This window comes from Moschus berezovskii, chromosome 15 (genome assembly GCF_049115385.1).
Source record: "Moschus berezovskii isolate FMDL1 chromosome 15, NW_MosBer_1.0, whole genome shotgun sequence".
Taxonomy (NCBI): domain Eukaryota; kingdom Metazoa; phylum Chordata; class Mammalia; order Artiodactyla; family Moschidae; genus Moschus; species Moschus berezovskii.
The window spans coordinates 27,482,772-27,497,064 of record NC_142474.1 but is presented as its reverse complement, the minus strand read 5'-3'; the positions used below and the strand labels follow the sequence as shown (position 1 = coordinate 27,497,064).

The 14,293-nt window shown below is 52.4% G+C and overlaps 1 protein-coding gene across 1 annotated transcript in view; it reads right to left on the bottom strand.

The window, feature by feature from the left end:
* PHACTR3 (phosphatase and actin regulator 3) overlaps positions 1–7,859 on the bottom strand; it is a 193,252-nt gene extending 185,393 nt beyond the window's left edge. Inside the window, exon 1 of the mRNA XM_088844394.1 lies at positions 7,742–7,859. Within this exon, the coding sequence (XP_088700520.1) occupies positions 7,742–7,859 (118 nt within the window). The remainder of the gene's footprint in view (positions 1–7,741) is intronic.
* Positions 7,860–14,293: the final 6,434 nt, after the last annotated feature.

The following is a 14,293-nucleotide window of genomic DNA, read 5'->3' as shown; positions in this document are numbered from 1 at the left end:
CTCAGTGGATGACCATAACTACTTCATTAATATTTGAAGCCCATCTTCTTTTGTTTGCAAATAAATTTGATTTAAAGGAGGACTGCAACCTACCACTCTCTATGGAAGTGCATCCCCATTTACCTGGATGATAACAGGAAAATGAAGAAGGTGGGGGCGGCTGAGGGAACCCTACAGAGCAGTGCTCAGATGGGGACAGCCCTGAGGCTGGGGAGCTCTGCACAAAAGACCCTGCCAGCAAACAAGCCAAGGTCAGCAGTGACTTGCCCCATGTGACTGCAGAAAGGCAGTCACCCTACAATTAACATTGCCGAGACAAAGTTTTCCTGCCAAAGGGAAGCAGAAAGATCATTTTTGGCAGGTCTTCCTGCCTTTATTTAAATCTCCTGAGCTAGTGATTACAGCAAGGCAAAAATTTTCTCTGCACATGGCTATAAACTTCCAAGAAGTAATGGGACCAAAAAATTAACTAATGACAATACAACTCAATAGTAAGAGTATTAAGACCAATGGCAACTTTAACAAACTGCTACATTTAAAACAACTGCATAACAATGTGTGATAAATACATTTATTAAGTCTGTAGCCACAGCTGCCACTCTCTACTCCGATCTTGGCGAATTCATTTTCTGACAGCTGACCAATCGACGCCAAAGTCTACTTATGTCCCGGCCACAAGATAGGTGTGTTGCCAAGCGACCCACCCAAATGACTTGCTTTAACACTCACCCCAGCCCATTAAGACAAGACCTGCAGCAACTCTGCCCATGGCTGGTTCTCTGCCAACTCCTTGCCTGACCTCCAGTAAATACATCTTTTCCTGGTGGCCATTCTAGTTAAATGAACTAGGAAAGGGAAGAGTACATCTGTGCTTGTGTGTTTATGTGACTACAGATTTGTATGTATTTGTGGCACAGGTTGCTCGAAACAGAAATGGGATAAACACATGAATCTGCTGCATCTAAAGCACAGAAAGTGAAAGTATTAGTTGCTTAGTCATGTCCGACTCTTCACAACCCCGTGGACTGTAGCCCGCCAGGCTCCTCTGTCCATGCGGTTCTCCAGGCAAGAATACTGGAGTGGGTAGCCATTCCCTTCCCCATGGGATTTTCCCAACCCGGGGATCAAACCCCAGTCTCCCCCATTACAGGCAGATTCTTAACCATCTGAGCCACCAGGGAAGCCCAAAGCACAGAAGGCCTTCCTGTGAAAAGATGCATTTTGAAGCCAGTAATGGTGGGCAGGGCCTAGAGTGACTGGGGCAGAGTGGGAGGGGCGGGTACGTGGGCGAGGCAAAGTAGGTGGGGCATGCAGAGTGGGAGGGGCGGGTGCGTGGGCGGGGCAGAGTGGGAGGGGCGGGTGCGTGGGCGGGGCAGAGTGGGAGGGGCGGGTGCATGGGTGGGGCAGAGTGGGCGGGGCATGCAGAGTGGGCCAGGATTGAAACACCCAGATTCTAACTCCTCTCCACACAAATGTCCCCAGGGCCATCTGGCCCTTTGACCCTACCTCAAGCGTTTGGAGGAAGATTAAATAAAAGGAAGCAAGATGCCCCAGTGTAACACTGAGCTGACAAGTATGTTTTCACTTCAGCCACTGAAAATTTACCAGATGATCAGCCAGTTAGAGAAGGGGCTACAGATTGACCCACAGGCTGTCCACACCTCTTCATCACAGGGTCCACTGCCTCCCAACTTTATTCACAGAAGATGGAATGATCTCAAGGTGATTAGATGTCTGAGGAGACTGTTGCCCCTTCAAAGCTGTGAAACCAATTACAGTGTCTGTTACAGACAGTAGCTCAGTGATCCTCACCCACCTGGAGGAATGGACAATACTGCCCACCATGTTACAGACAAGAAATGGAGGTTCAGAGAGGTGGAGCAACTTGCCCAAGATCACACAGCATGTAGGTGGCAGAGCCAGATCTGGGACTCCATCCAACTCCAGGCAAAGAATCTCTTTGGATGTCATTGTTTTCTTTGTCAAAGAAACCCATCCAGCCAGAGTCAACATGGCTCTCTGGAGGAGCTCATTGAATTGAGATAAATTAATTTTGTGTGGATAAGAAATGCCCTCTGCTTGGGTGTCCTCCCCTTAAGGATGTGAGATGATCAGCTGAGGGTCTCCAGTACAAGGCCTCCCAGACCATGTCCATTCTGTCTGCACTCTGACTTATCTGTTCAGTTAACAGACAACCACTGGGGAACAGCTACGGGCTGCACAGCCAAGGAACAAGGGATAAGGACCAACCTGTAGGGTCTTCCACTCCAGAGCAGTGCTAACTGAGTCCCCCACAAGGACAGAATATTCTAGATCCATGCTATCTAACATGGCAGCCACCAGCCACACGTAGCAACTGAGCACTTGAGATGTGACAAGTGTGACCGAGAAAAGGAAATTTTAGGGTTGATTTACTTAATTTAGATTTAAATCGCTGTAAGTAGCTAATGACTGCTGTACTGGAGAGTGCTACCCAGCAGGAGGGACAAAGTCTAAGCGAGTGGGTCAAATAAGTGAGATCATTTCAAAGAGTGACCAGTGAGGTGATGGAAAGCAGCTGAAGTGACCACAAGGGATGGGGTGGGGGCGGGGCATAAACCCTGGCCCCTGACTGTGTCTGACCTTCTGCCAAACAGCCTTGTCACTGCCTGTCCCTTGTCACTGCCTTCTGTGTCCTGTTAAGGGAGCAGGGGATGAGGAACAGAAGCTTCAAAGGCTTTCAGTCACTTCCTACGAGGAATGTGCCGTTGTTTTCATAACCAGGAAAAATTCTAAGTTTTTAAACTCCGTATTTTTTTTAAGAACCCAGCTTTTATGTTTAATAACCCCAAAGAAGAAGCTGACGAGGTAATTACTGCAGAGTTCCATTGCTAATTAAGCCATGGAGATACTCTGCAAGGGGCCAGAGGGAGAACCCCAAAACTCAGGACTTCAGAGCAAGAGAGCATTTGAGGAAAGAAGCCTGGGAGAAGCAGGCCATGAAGAAAGCAGGCTGAGATCCCTCGTCTCCACCCGACGCGGGGCGCCCATAAACAGCAAAGGAACACCAAGCCTAGAGTCTGGGGTGGAGCTGTATCTGTGTGTCTGTCTGCAGCTCAGGACAGGAGTGGATGCTCTGAGGGTTTCACCCTCTCCAGGCCATGAGCAGAGGTGGACCTGTCCCTGCAGAGGGGCATGGCCCCCGCCCCCTCCACACTGAGCCTCCAGCCATCTCCAGTTGCCCCTGAGCAGCTTACCCACAGTGGGCCCATCCAGCCACTTGGCCAGCCCCAGGCCTCATTCACTCAGACACTGTGCCTGGTCCCATAGATGCTTACCGAGGCCTCCAGTGGGCAGTCGGTGATGGGCCCCAGTCTAGTGGGGACGGTCCACTGAGAATAAGACCTAAGTCCCAGGCAGTGAGGAACATCATGAACAAGTTGGGATGAGAAGTGGGTAGTGCGGGCGGGGCAGCTATGTAATCTCATCAGATGAACAGAGAGGGCCCTCTGAGGAAGTGACATCAGAACAAGACCTGGGCAAGCAGGGAGTCGAAGGACACAGCAGTCTGGGGCTCAGGAGGCAGACAGGTCAGGGCAGAACCCACTGGACACATACTTAGACACACACACACACACACACACAGAAGTTTCAGCAGAGATTGAGACAGTGGCTCAGGGAGGACTAGACTCAGTGGGTCCCTGGATCTGGTCCCCTGACCCGTATCATCAGCATGACCTGGTCACTCGTTTGAAATGTACTTCACCGGCATCCACCACAGGCTGATCCAGAAACAAAGGGGGTGGGGTGAACAGGTGACTTCCAGGTGACTCTAATCCACACCAGGGTTTGAAAATGAAATAGCTACATCAGCAGTCCTCCAGGGAGATTTTGCCCCCAGAGGAAACCTGGCAAATCTGAAGACATTGTCGATGGTCTTAACCAGGGGCTGGGCTGCTACTGTCATCTTGAGGGCAGAGGTCAGAGATGCTGCTAAACATCTAACAATGCACAGGACACCCATAGCAGAGAAAGACCCCATTATCAATGTCAGTGAGGCTGAGAAACCTGCTTGAGATCGAAAGGTCCCCTACCTGGTTACACAGAAAAAGACAAGTTGCAAGTCCCCACAGAAACATTCTAAACAGCTGACCCTGGTAACTCTTCATTTAGTCTCTGGTCCTGCTCTCTGGAAACCATGAAGAGAGCTGAGAGTGGAGGGAAAAGACAGCAAGGGATGGCCCTGCAGAGACCCGCTGTGTGTTGGGCGGGGAGAGGAATAGAGGGATGAGCAGGGAGCAGAGAGAGGGCAATGCAGTGAAAACCCAGGGAGGAGAGAGTGGTGGGAAGAAGGGGACCAGAAGAGCAGCGAAGGGATGAAATGAGGAGGTGGCACGCGACTAGATCGGTAGGAGGTCTGCACAGGACCAAAGCCACAGTCTGAGAGCTGACAGAATTCCTTGAGACTAGGAACTCAGAGGGAAGAAAGGCAATGGGGATGCCAAGTTGCCTTTTTAAAATTTTAAGTTGTGGGGGAAATCCCGACCATACTTGTGGGCACAGAGTGAGGATTTGCAGACAGGAACCCTGGAAAACTGCCTACAGAATCATGAGTGGAGCAACGATGTGGAAAGAGCATGAGGGTCGGTCCTCAAGGAAAGTCCTTCACCCTTGCCAGGCAGTCCACAGCCATAGATGCAGTCACAGAGAGATTTAACACACTAATAAGGCCATAAAAAGATGCTCACACTTGCCATCAATCACAGAGCCACAAATTAACACAACGAGACGCCCCTTGTCACCCTTCATGAGGGAGAAAACCAGATGGACCACTCCAGGCATCGGGAAGGCTTTGGAGAAAGGATGCGCTCAGATTCTGAAGAAGCATCATGGGTCCATTTTCCAGGGGGAAGCGATATCAGAAAAATTTTAAATGTAAGCCTCCTGTGACCTAGACACATCCTACAGGAAATTCACATGGGAGCAAAGGAGGCTTTGCCTGGATGACCACTGCTGTATTGCTTGTAATGGGTAAAAATGGAAACACACATATAGCTCAACTGAGAAAAACATATTCTTCAGGATACTATGCGGTTATTAAGAAAAGGAGATGGAGATATACTTGCCACGTGGTGAGACCTCCTCCAAGATCCAGTGTTGAGTAGAAACCCAAACTGGAGAACCTTCCATATGGTGTTGAAACCACTTGTGTTCTCTTAATGCCTTTTCCCAACAACCTGTAAATATAAACACGCAGGAAAAGGTGGAGATGCTCCACAGAGCTCATCACAGAGATAACATCTGGAGAGGGAGGGAGAGGGGTGTCACTGCTTACGTTCCTGTGATGTTCTGAGTTTCTGTTGTGAGAATACTGATGCATTAAAAATGCACTTTGGAGGGGGAAAAGGCAAATGCCATCGCTAACTGTTTTATAAAAACAAAGAAACTGTTGTTTCCAAAGATGGAAGCAGGGGACTGTGCACCAGGTCATTCCACAGCCGGCTCACCAGCCTCACTTCAGAGCAGCAGGTGGATAAATGGGAGAGGTTCTTCAGAGAAAGAGAACTGAAGGGCTGGACTCTACAGCCTAGTGAAGAAATGCCTCAGGTGGGTGTGACACCACCACCAGATTCTCTGGAAGCCAAGGTTCCATGCATTGGGAGACGATCCCATCAGGACTGACTGAGAGCAGACCATTTCAAACCATTTGAAAATGAATTTTTAAATGGATTTGCCCAAAGAGAAGCATGCACTGCCTCAGAAAGAAGTGAATTCCCCATCAAAAGAGTTATGCAAGCACACGCCGAGCCAACCAAGCAAAGCAGTTGTAGAAAATGCTCCCCTAATCCACCCTTCCCACTTCAATCTCCCAGGCTGCTTCCGACCTGAAGATTCTGAATCTCTTTCCACCGGAACTCCTGTGTCTAACACAGTTCTTAAATACTTCATTCATTTTTCCTTTTCAGTAAGGTTCTACCACTCACAGAATTCTATACATAGAGACTTTTCACCCCAGGTCTCTGCTCTTTGGGTCCTCTTTTGTGCATGTAATCCTGAGACTAACTTGGGCTTTCATCCTCCCACACCGTCACTGCATCACAGACACCCAAGCCCTTTCACCTCTCTCCCAAGTGGACCAGCACAAGTCACCTGCCAAGCCCCGTGTTCCCACCCATGGAGGCATCAACTCACAGACAGCCAAAAAGCTAAATCCTCCATAATTCCCATTTCAAGTTGGCATCCTCTCACTGCCAGGGAGACAAAAGGAGCTGAAAAGGGTTCTCTCACGAGGAGCCACTCAACTTCCATAATTGGAATGATCATGGATGTGCATCTCCGACCCAGAGAAAACCAATCCGTCATGGAGTGCTGAAGGCTTAATCCCCCATTTCTAATAAAAGGGTTAATTAAAGCCTTAAGGGTCTGCTTAGAGCTGCCTCTGCCTGAAACTCCAAGGAAATTAACTTGCCCTCCCAGATACCAAAAAGCCAGGGATTTCCTCAGGCTGGTACCTTAGTTTGACCAAATGACACAGTGTCAACAGTCCTAACAAAGAAATCTTACAAGCCTTGTATGGGTTTATTGTTTAAAATTTGAGATTGGGCCCTGGCGCCCACAGAGCTTCCTCTAACGGGTCTTTCTTTGCAATTAAATAGTGAAGCTGCTCTGTGTTCCAGCTAAGTGAAGGAATCTCCCTACAAAGCTGGATCACCCCAGCCCCAGGGGCCCTATGGAGCTGCACACCCACCAGTTAAGGTGATCAAGTCCCCATCTGGGTCTGGTGCCTTCAGAGAGAAAGAGTCATCAGAGGAAGGTAAGAGCAACTTATTGTCAAAACAGAACGTGTGAAGGGACCCTGCTTCCTTAGGATACGAATGGAGTCCTGTGGCTCCATACCAAAACACCAGCTTTGATTCTTTTTTTGAACCCTACATTTCAGAAGCTCAGACTTCTCCCTGTGAAGTGAAAATTGCCTTCTGGTGGAGAAAGGTTTTAATGATCACTTTGCTTCCTGCGTCTCCATGGTGACGGGCGCACAGCCCACCACCCCCCCTCCGCTTTATTAGGCCTTTCTTCCTCTCTGGAAAGTAATCAATCAAGCCTTATGGACGCCTTTGTGACCGCATTTATCACCTAAACAATCGACGTTGCTGTGGGGGTGGGGGAGTGAACGAAGTCCATATAATTTAATGAAATCGGGCTCCGTTCTGGCGCACGCACGCCCTTCATCTTCCCGTGGCAGCTCTGCCAACACACCTGTCCCGGGAGGCGGGTGGGCGCGCCCAGGTGCGGCAGGCCCCGCCGACTTGGGAGCCCCGCAGAAGCCCCTCTGCGCGGCGGCCCCTCTGAGCAGGCAGCGCTCCCTGCCCGCGAGGGGACGCCCCAGCCAGGCCGCCGGGGCCACCGGAGCTGGGGTCCGGGGGAGGGAGGCAGAGCTCGGAGCCGGCACTGGCGGAGGCGGCCACGGTTCTGCCTCTGGTCCCCCAGGTGGTCAGCACCCAAAGGAAGGCAGACCCTCGGAGAAGACAGCAGAGCCCACCCGTCCTCAAGGAGGGCGGATGCGGAGCGCCGGTCTCTACCAGGAAAACCGGCTCCTCCTCGGACAAAGGGCTCTCCGCCGCCTTAGGGGGAGCCTGAGCGCCCGAGTCCTGCCGCGGCTCCCCAAACGCAGACCCGACGCGGAGCAGCGCCGGGGACGTGCGCCCAGCGCCCCCTGCCCTGGCCTTCCACGCCCGCCCGGCCGCCCCCGCCCGCCCATTACCTGGGTTCTCCCCGGCGTCCGCGGAGGAGGTGGCCGAGGAATCGGTGAGGACGCTGGGGTCACTCTGAGAGCGGCCCCGCGACACGAGGCAGCTGCTCTCGTCCTCGGACGCGGCCATGGGCCCGGCGGCGCTGGGGCAAGTTGGAGGGAGCCGCGTGCAATCAGAGCATCCAGGCGGCCAAGGTCACTGGCCAGGGGGCTGGAGGGGGGCGTTTTTAAAAAAAGAAAATCAAAAAGGACAGGGAAAGGGAAGGAGCCGGAGGACGAGGCCAGGGCTGGCTTCAGGGCGGTGAGACAATAGCCTGGCGGCGGCAGCCAGGCGCATCCCGGCGCTCGCGGCCTCGCTCCGTTATTTATTCGTGTTTATTCCCATTCTTCAGTCTATATTCCAGGAAAAAAAAAAGTTGAACCAGGAAATAAAAACTTTTTCTTGTCAGTGTTTATTGCGTGCTTGGGGCAGGGGGTGATGTCCAGGAATTTCTGGGGGCGCTCCCTCCCCCCACCCCACCCCCCACCCCCCGGGGAAAGAAAGGAAAAAAGAAGAATCTTTGCTCTGGCAATAGCTTTAATCTGAAAGCTGTTCTTGGAGCATCTGTTGGAAAACATTAGGATTCTCCCATCATGCCGCGCGAGAGGAGCCTGACGTCACGAGAGAGGGGAGTGAGAGCCAGCACCGTGATGGGGAGGGGTCTCAAATACCTGAACTGCACGCCGCCAGCCCTGAGGGAAGTGGGGGTTACTCCTGAGTTCTGGATCGCCCCCCCCACCCCAGCCAGGCTCTAGAAACAAGGAGTCCACATACTGCTTTCTCCCCCTCCCCCAGCTGGAGAGGGTGCCTCCCTCGGTGGAGGCAGGGCCTGATCTCCCCAGCAGCTTCCCAGAGGTTCCCGGCCCGGGTTTGCACTCTTGGGGATTTAGACGGAGGTGGTCTTGCTGCCCAGGAGCCCCCTGGAATGAGGGGGCGGGGCGTTCCCAGCCTGTCTCCCCGCCCACCGCATCCTCGTCCTCTCTGCCCACCCCTTCTTGCCCCACCCTTCCCTGCCCCGGAGGAGCTAGGCAGGAGGGGTGCCTGGCTCCTCCGGGGAGGCTTCCCCCAGATTCCTTGATGGAGTTGAGGAGGCCAGGGGAGGGAGGTGACACTCGCTAGGGCTGCCACTTACAGAGGTGGCCCCCGAGGTGTTAACGAGCAATTCTCACCCTGCTAGATGGAGGGGGGGCGGGGGCCAGGGGGCGGGGAAACACGGGCAGCTCCCACATCACCCAAGGCAGGGACCGGAGCGCAAGGAAGAGAAGGCCAGCCTTCTAAAGGGCACAGAGAGGGGCACGGTGGGAAGCGGTGTCACACAGCCTGGCTACGAAGGGGGCCAGATGCCTAGAGGGCGGGCCCCCAGGGGCACCGGGGGAGGGTGCTTCAGCTCCGATGGGCGGGATCCCACCTCAGCGCCCCCAATCACCCCAGGGAGCAAGTGCCGCTCTCAGCCCCACTACGATGACAAAACCACCTGGGGCTCAGAGAAGGAGCGTGCCAGGGGTCCCGCAGCTGGGCAGGGACTTTCCTGGGCTGCTTGTTCGTATCCGGCCCTGAAGCAGGGCTGGGGTGCAGCATTGGGTGAAGGACCAAGGACAGAACTGAGACACGGGGAAAATGACGGTCCTCACTGCACACAGGCTTTGGGCTCCGAGAAGCAGGGGCCTCAGAGAAACCAAGCCTTCCTTCCTTCCAAAAACCCCCACAACCCACTGTGTAGTGGGTAGGCACGCCAGACATTGGGGATCCAACAGAAACAAATGAGAAACACTCGCGGTGGGTCTTCCAGGTGGCAGGAGGATAGAGCCAACAATGGTGGCCAATAAATCAGTAGAGGACCCCAAACATTTCACTGGAGTTGTCAACACATTGTTGTTGTTGTTCAGTTACTTAGCTGAGTCCGACTCTTTGCGACCCCAGGGACTGCAGCACGCCAGGCTTCCCTGTCCTTTACCATCTCCCAGAGTTTGCACAAACTCAGGTCCATTGAGTTGGTGATGCCATTCTCTGTTGCCCGCTTCTCCTCCTGCCCTCAGTCTTTCCCAGCATCAGGGTCTTTTCCAATGAGTCAGCTCTTTGCATCAGGTGGCCAAAGTGTTGGAGCTTCAGCAACAACACATACCATGAGGCAAAGAGGAACTTGGTAGGACATTTTACTAAACACTTTATCCACATAAAAATGTGCTGGATGGGGAACACCTGGCTCCGGGCTGAGCCCTTTTCTGGGGTGGCGGTGGGGGGGTATCATTTCTTCCTCACGAGCCTTGGAGGTATGAGCTACCTTAGAGGTGAGTGTACCTGCCCAGGTCATAAGCCAGGACAGGCAGGGCCGATGCTCCTGGTCTGGAGTCTCTCCAAGTGTGTCCTCTGGCAGCCCCAAGAGCCTTGCTGAGTCCTGGCCCAAACACAGGCAGGTCTCAGGAAGTCCTTAGCCTTATCATCAGTGCCTCCCACATCTACATGACAAGGCCTTCTGTGGGCCTAGCCAGCAGCAGCTGCAGAGATGGACCAGTGGGGTTGAGGCGGGCAGGGGAGTGGGGGCGACAGCAGCCCAGGGTCATGGGCAAAAGGAGGAAAGAAGGAAGGTGGCCTCACAGGCTTCCAGCTGTGTTCCCCCACCCCCCACCCTCATGCTTTGGGGCTTTCCCTACTCAGAACCTATATTGCTACTGACAACATTTTTCTTTTAATCAATCGGTTTGGTCCCTGGGTGGGGAAGATCCCCTGGAGAAGGAAAGGGCAACCCACTGCAGTATTCTTGCCTGGAGAATCCCACGGACAGAGGAGCCTGGTGGGCTACAGTCCATGGGGTCACAGAGTCAGACACGACTGAAGTGACTCAGCACAGCACAGCATGGCTCAGCACTTAAATGCATTTTAAAGGAGAGCATCACTCCAGCGACAGAAATGTAGCCTCCCTGTCACACCTGCGGAGGGCGAAGGACACAAGGATTGTCTGTAGTTGCCAATATTCCCCCAATGCCTTGTCCATGTATGTTCTACCTAAAACCATTTCTAGTTCCTTTGGGTGGTCTACACAGCTGTGCCTGCTCCCCTTAAGCGCATGGCGAGACTTAAAGGCACAGAAAAGGATAAGACTTAGCATTTGCTCCAGGAGCTCATGTGGAGATTGGCCAGGGTGAGCTGTGGCGCACGGGCAGAAGACAGGGATAACAACCAAAATGATCTTAAACATATACGTCAATACTATATTGATTTGTTTGAGCCTGGTAGAGAAGGAGTTAGCCATTGTATTTTTCTCTGGCTTTGAAATGTTCCATAATAAAAACAGTTTCAGGTTTAAAAAAAATTAGTGACCCCACCTCTACTGATCAGGAGAAATAAAAGTCCGGTGAACTGCTGGAAGGAGAAACTTGGACCTTCCAAGTCATTCACGCCAAGACTAGGGCCAGCTGGAGGTCTGCAAAGATCTAGCCCCTGAGGTGTGCATAAGGTTGCTGTCTGCGGGTTCCAGCCTGCAGGATCCCCAGGAAATCGTGAGAGTCACCAACTGTCTGTCCTCAAGATTTCTGCAGGGGCCCAGGAAACAGGTGTTTGTTGACTGAACCAATGAGTACGCAGGAAAATGAGTGCTCCAGGAAAAGGGGCTCAGCATCTTCAGAACCCCAGTAGCTCCAGGCTTTCAGGGACAGAGGTGGTCACTTCCTGACCCCGCTTCCCCAATCCTGATGTTTCTCCTTAGGCTCCAGGGAACTGTCCCTCCCCATCACAGGAACAGAATTAAACCAGCAAATTCAAACGCTTAAAAAGAACTATTCCAACCAAGCTCTTAGGGAACCAAGCTCTCTGTCCGAGCTCTTAGGGAGCCAACGAAAGGGGGTCCAGAGGTCATACCCCAGGATGGGGATTCAAGACCAGAGGAAAGGGGAGGGTGAAGACAAAGCAGGTCCCTCAGAACCTGCAGTGAGGAGGGGAGCCCTGCCCTCTGCTGCTTACAGAAGGAACTGCACCCAACTGTGGCCCTTGGGAACTTCCCTGACCTGAGGGCTGACCTAGCCTTGAACTTGGCTTCTTTTGCCCTTTGCCCTTGGTGGGGTCTCCACCACTGGCCTTGCCCATTAGGCTACCCAGGGTGGTGATTCATGCAGTGCCAGGTGTGGCTGTTTTCTAAACACACCCATCTCTTCTAAAACAAAATCCTTCATGTCAGCAACCATGGTCCCCACCCTGAAAGGCATGGCAATCAGAGCTGGCCTGAGAAACGTGCTTCGCCCTGCTACAGAAGCCCTTCTGGGCCAGAGTCTGAGATCCAGGCAGGAGAGGGGTTTTGATCACTTTCTGTGTCTACCCTCTAGGTGAGGGTTGGGGAAGGGCATTGCTCATAGGGTGAGGGCACTTGACAGGACACCCAGCTCTTGGGACACAAAAGTCCTCTGATCCAAGACACTGACCGCCTAACATCTTACGTACCTTGAAAACCTGCAGGTGACCAGGGAGGACCACAGAGGATGGAAGTGATGGAGGCAGAAGAACATGGAACAAGAAGCCCGATCAGGGGAGGGACAGGGTGCCCTCTGCAGGAAGAACAGAAAACAGCCCCTGGCAGGCTAATCTGTGTCATGGACCCTCCCGTCCTGTCCTGTCCTGGTTCATCCTATTTTCCTTCCTTGCCAGAGGATGTTTCCAGCTAACTAAGGAAAGCACCAAACAATTGATGCTTTTGAACTGTGATGCTGGAGAAGACTCTTGAGAGTCCCTTGGACTGCAAGGAAATCAAACCAGTCAGTCTTAAAGGAAATCAATCCTGAATATTCATTGGAAGGACTGATGCTGAAGCTGAAGCTCTAATACTTTGGCCACCTGATGAGAAGAGCTGACTCATTAGGAAAGACTCTGATTCTGAGAAAGACTGAGGGCAGGAGAAGGGGACGATAGAGGATGAGATGGTTGGATGGCATCACCAACTCAATGGACAGGAGTTAGAGTAAGTTCTGGGAGATGATGAAGGACAGGGAAGCCTGGCATCCATGGGGTCGCAAAGAGCCAGACATGACTGAAGGACTGGACAGCAACAACAAATGAAGGGATGGGGCTGGCGCAGGGCCCCTGGGAAACATGCTGATGGAGAGTCACGCAGAGAAAAGGCAGTTGTCGTCATGACCCTGGCAGATGCTGATGGCAGTGTCCCTGCTCCCTGCCTGAGTGTCCTATGTGGTCCTGGAGCCACAGCAGCCCCCTGTGACCCTGGGGGGACACACATGAGGATGGGATGCCCAAAACTGTGGAGAAAGGGATTATGAAGGACATGGAGGCTTAGAATGCTGACAAGTAAAAGGCCAAAGGACAGTGCTCATCGAAAGTCACGCTCACCGCCTCGACCATCCGGCCACTTGACTCTTTTAAAAGGAGATAAGTCATGTTTAAATAAAGATCACTGTCACCCAAACACTGTCTCTTTCCTCTGACTCTATGTGTACACTGTAATATGTTTACTGGATTTATATTCTAAAGGGACCAGTTTCCTTTCCCACGGGAGACCCTGGAGCCAGGCTCACTGCCTCACCACACACAGATTTATGCCTCCAACAACCCATTGCAGCAGGAATGGGAGACAAAGTACTTCATCGTAGAATAGTTCAAACACGGCATGGCGCCCAGTCCATAAATTACAGAAAATCCATAGCACAAGGCTTATCGGTAGTACTTTAAAAATACATCTTAAGTTCCGCAGCTGGAGTGATAATTCCAAGAATCCACTTGTACAAACCTATAAATAATGATGGCTTGTCCATGTTTTCACAGAAGCTGTGATCTCTTTCAGGGCCCATAATTCACTAAACTTATATGTGGGTTAAAGCTTGTGGGTCCACTGGGGAAGGGGAAGTTATTTAGGCAATTAGATACTGGCATCCTCACCAGGCCCCATTCTGGAATATTAACAAGAGTTCCTGTGACTTCCATGGCACATGGGGAGACAGCATTCATATCTGTGCTTAGCAGAGGCTTCATCAGTTCAGCGAGTTGGGTGCAACAAAGATTACTCCTGGCACTTCACTTTGCAGTTTTGGGGGATTGCTCACCCTCCGACTTCATTGTTTTTGAAGGGTCACCTGGGAGATCCAGGATTTTAGGAGAATGGGCTCTGGGGGTCTATCAGCAGGAGTGGAGGGGCCAAAATCTAGAGGGAAGTGGGTTCTGTCTCCCATCAGAACCTGAAACACACAGCAAAGACCCAAGGGGCTGGGGCCGCTGGCACTGCATTCAAAAAGGCATGGGTCTGAAGACAACACGGAGCCCACAGCCTTGATCTGAGAGATGTTCTAGAGAACATGAGGCCCCTGTCTGGGGTCTGACTGACTGATTCACTCATTCATAGTACATGCCAGGCACTGTAGCGGGCAGGGAAGGGGAGGGGAAGGTCCCTCCCCACAACAGCACATGCAAAGGCCCTGGGATGGAAGTACTGGGCAGTCAGAAGGGCTGAGAAGGGGCTGGGTGGTTGAAGTGCTGAGGGCAGGGTGGCATGTAGGGAGGGTGGGGGACAGGCCCAGGACTCAAGGGGT